General features: G+C 37.1%; 1 protein-coding gene across 1 annotated transcript in view; it reads right to left on the bottom strand.

Annotated features, from left to right (window-relative positions):
- Positions 1-41: 41 nt before the first annotated feature.
- Positions 42-3999, bottom strand: part of slc6a4b (solute carrier family 6 member 4b) — a 5770-nt gene continuing 1812 nt past the window's right edge. The window contains exons 5-12 of the mRNA XM_014014371.1: positions 3683-3786; positions 2390-2517; positions 2150-2262; positions 1905-2036; positions 1615-1714; positions 1441-1541; positions 627-794; positions 42-532 (exon numbers count right to left, since the gene is read on the bottom strand). Coding sequence (XP_013869825.1) covers positions 422-532; positions 627-794; positions 1441-1541; positions 1615-1714; positions 1905-2036; positions 2150-2262; positions 2390-2517; positions 3683-3786 — 957 coding nt within the window. The 3' untranslated portion in view covers positions 42-421. The remainder of the gene's footprint in view (positions 533-626; positions 795-1440; positions 1542-1614; positions 1715-1904; positions 2037-2149; positions 2263-2389; positions 2518-3682; positions 3787-3999) is intronic.

Genomic DNA, 3999 nt, shown 5'->3' with positions numbered 1-3999 from the left:
ACATATTTTAAAAAGTAAAAAAAATCTTAAGTTTTTTTTTTTGTTTGTTTGTTGAAAACTTCAAATCTGCTTAATTTCTGTTGCTCATTATGATTTGAATAAACTTTCACAGAGTAGAGTTTTTTCATTGTRTTTGACAGTTTTCTTTTTATAGGAGTACAGAAAGACCACTGAACATACCATTGACCCCTACAACCACAGTACCTACTTACATATGCATCCTATGAACTGACTGGTCCAAATCACATAGAGAGAAGAAGTAACTATTGCTATTTCAGTTTCTTTTAAAAATACAAATATAGCAGCCTTTAACTTTCCACAGAGGGTACGTAGTGAACTGCTCATCATCAACAGTCGTCGTGACAGATTCAGGTTTAACCACAAATAAATCTAACTCTGCTTTGAAAAGGACTTTACAACTTTACAAGCACACAGAGGTGCTYGCATCTTTCTGTGCCGCGGCGGCCGTGTTGAGGCTGTCGGTGTGGACGTCAGGGATGGTCCGCTCCGGTCTCAGACACACCGCCAACCTCTGAGGAGAACAAGGCAGGAATCAGGAAGAAGAGAGRTTTGTTAGTAAAAGCTGTTTGCATGAGGGGCTTCTGGACTCCTTTGGACCCACTGACCTGTTTCAGAGAACCGGGGGTCCACACCAGCTTGTAGACCATGTAGATGGGGATCCACATGAAGGACGACAAGCCGATGATGTAGCCAACTGTGATGCTCCAGTCCGGGTATTTATAATCAAACAGGGCGAGGGGCGGAGCTTTCAGCAGGGAGCTCACGATGATGTACTTAGAAAAGGTAGAAAAACACGATGAAGTAGAAAAACTATGCAGAATAACTTTAAAGAAAGTTAAGACCTGCTGCCTTGTGTGGCAGCTTTAATCAAGAACCTCTGAGTATGTGTTGGGAAAGTATCTCAGCTACCACCATACCAAATTTYAGCTCAGTATCAGTAAAACTGATTCAGTAATCGTCCTTCTTGTGTTTGCTGAGGCTAGTTGTAGCGGCCATCTTGAATTGAGCTAACTCTAAAAGCTAATCTGAGGATTGTTTTCCGAGAGTTTCATTAAAATTTCTCCAGTGATTCATGACTTGTTCTGCTAAGACACAGACAAAACACACAAAGAAACAGTGAAATAACAAGTGTTTTTGGATAAAGTTTGGAGGAGGTTTTTATTTTTTTAATGCAGTCATGAGTTTTATCTACAAAAGACAATTTTTCTGTTTTTTCCAGCCTTCAAAGGCCACTGACGCAGCTTTTTTTTCCCTTTTTCTTCTCATTTTTATCATAATCCTATCTGCTATGGTCCACTTATCTCTGAACTATTTACAAGGAAAGATGCTTATTTCATCTTCTTCTTAAAGTATTCTCAACAAGTAGATAAAAGTAGACTTTTATTTACTTCTTCAAATGTGTTTATTTTCTTCTCTTACCGCCAGAAAGGCCGGACTTATGGCGACCCAGCAGACTCTCCAGAATAATCCCGGGGCTTTGCCCAGCATTGCCTGAACGTCACTGCTGAACCTGTTGATTCCTGAAAGCAGAGGGAGAAACACGTTATTGTATGAGGAACTGACAAAATAAAACATAACATAGAAAAATAGTACCATAGAACCAGGAAACAGCAATGGCCTCAAGAAAACCAACTGCKATAATAGAGCATCCCACTCCAAATTCCTCCAGCAGCTTCACCACATAGGCACCACCCTGTCAAAGAAACATAACACATCTTAAAACAGAAGGTAAATATCAGGACTCCAATGTAGCCTAAAYTACCTGAACCTTACAAAAGTATAAATATAAAGACTTTAACCTGAAGTAATCAGGGCTGTTTGTATGTTCTTGGTTAACCAATTTGATACAAAGAAGAAGAAGAAGAAATAAAAAGAAAACTTACATTAGTCAAGGTGCTTAGAGAGCCCAAAAAACAGACCACCACCAAGCACAAAACAAAAAGTTCCCGCCGGTGAGAGAAATAATCTGGGTATTCATCCAGCACAGCCGTGATGATTGCTTCCAGTCCTCCAAACTAAAACACAGAAAAGATGGGTTTTTTTAGAAAATCCCTGAAATATGTCAAGAAACAATGTACAACACTAATCTAAATTTACGTGATTAAAACTATTCCTTTGTCCTGCGTACCGTGCTGTCCAGGCCCAGGGTGATCATCATCACAAAAAAGATGATGGCAAAAAAAGTAGAACCCATCATGTTTGCGATCGCCTCCGGGTACGTGATGAAGAGTAAACTTGGTCCTGGAGAACAAAACGACAAGAAACCAACTGAAACCAGAAGATTTGTTTGGATGATTTGGTCCAAAAGAAATGTAGTTAAGAATAATATCTTTGTTTTAACTTAATGTGTTGTGATTTGTTGTTTGACCTTTATCTCTGGCAACATCCTCAACTTCTACCTTCCTCATCTCTGCCATGTAGCCCAGAACCGTGAAGATGACGAAGCCCGACACGAAGCTGGTCAGACAGTTCACCAAACTGGTCACGATGGCGTCACTGTCAGAGAAAGATAATAAAAAAAAGTTTTTATCAGAAGCAAAGTTCTAATATATCTCTGTCAAAAACTTTCCCCTCCATCTTTTATTAATCAGTTTAGTTGTTTTCAGCTTTGGTTTGTTTTTAAGACTTGAGTATGAACACAATTTTTCTACAATGACAAACTAATGATCTGAAACAAAATTATTGACAAATACTCCACTGGTTGTTTGAGGATGTGAAATTAAATCATAAATCTATCCCACCAAAAAAAAATACAGGAGTTTATAGGAGTTTAATACAGTTTAACTCTGGTTTAATTATGAAAACATTCAACTCGACTGGTGTGTATTTTTCTATAACTTCTGACATTTTTTAAATGTTTTACCCTAATTATAAAAAGATCATTGAAATACACTGCGTTTTTTTTATAATTTGTTCTCTTTGAAGTCTGCTCCAATTTATTCACTTAACTTTTGCTTTTAATTACAGTTTTGTTCACTTTAGAATGTTTTTACAATGTCTACAGTTTTATTAGTTTCAGCTTGCAGYGGTTTTAGCATGTAGCTACGTTTTTGCAAGTTTTAGCTTCTAGTTGTGGTTTTGCTTATTTTGTTTTGAAGCTGCTGTTTTGCTTTTTGTTATACAGTATTTTGGTTTTAGCAATGATTTTGTTAATTTTAGTTCTGTTCTTTCAGAACAAAGCAAGTGTTGAAGTTCAAATATAAAAGAGAACACAACTCATTTATTGTAATAAAGAACAAAAAAGAGAGTGTCATAAATGAAACAACTCAATAAGTTAAACATTCAGAACTCAGTGCTATTTTTTATTTAATATCACAAATACTTTAAGATGTGACATTGATCTGTGTCAAATATTAGTCTCTGTTTTCACTGCTCAGTTACTTTGTTGCACTAATCAGAAAAGTGTTACAGTTTTTAAATATAAATGTGTTTACATCAAACATTTAAAGCTGGTCATCATCTATCACCACTGCTCTCAAGGCATTAACTGTATAACAGAACTCTCCACACGTCTGCATGTGATTTATTTAATACTTTATCTGACATTTTAACAGCAGACCCATGATGTGTTCAAATATCACTTTTATCAAGCTGTAAAATAAATATTTACAAGACGCAGGAATAAAAAGTTGGATTGTCAGTGGATGTTGGGTGTCTCTACCGATAGCAGTTATTTGTAAAAGGGTTGTAGCTGGAGAGAGCCAGGAGGACTCCAAAGCCCGGACCCAGAGAGAAGAAGATCTGAGCAGCAGCATCCACCCACACCTGCAAAACAAAAACAGACGCTCTTCATCCTCACATTCTCCTCCCTAAACTTCACAGCTTCATCAGTGATCTTCAGCATGACTGCGCTCCTGTTGCTCGACATTTCAATATAACAAATCAACTCACTTTTTTAAACAAACCCCTTGATATTGTCACTACCTACAAATATCTTGGAATTAGTTTGGATTCTCATTTGACTTATCGTGATCATGT

The sequence above is a fragment of the Austrofundulus limnaeus genome, unplaced genomic scaffold, assembly GCF_001266775.1.
Source record: "Austrofundulus limnaeus strain Quisiro unplaced genomic scaffold, Austrofundulus_limnaeus-1.0 Scaffold114, whole genome shotgun sequence".
NCBI lineage: Eukaryota > Metazoa > Chordata > Actinopteri > Cyprinodontiformes > Rivulidae > Austrofundulus > Austrofundulus limnaeus.
The sequence above is the reverse complement of the archived record's forward strand: the minus strand, read 5'-3'. Positions and strand labels throughout refer to the sequence as shown.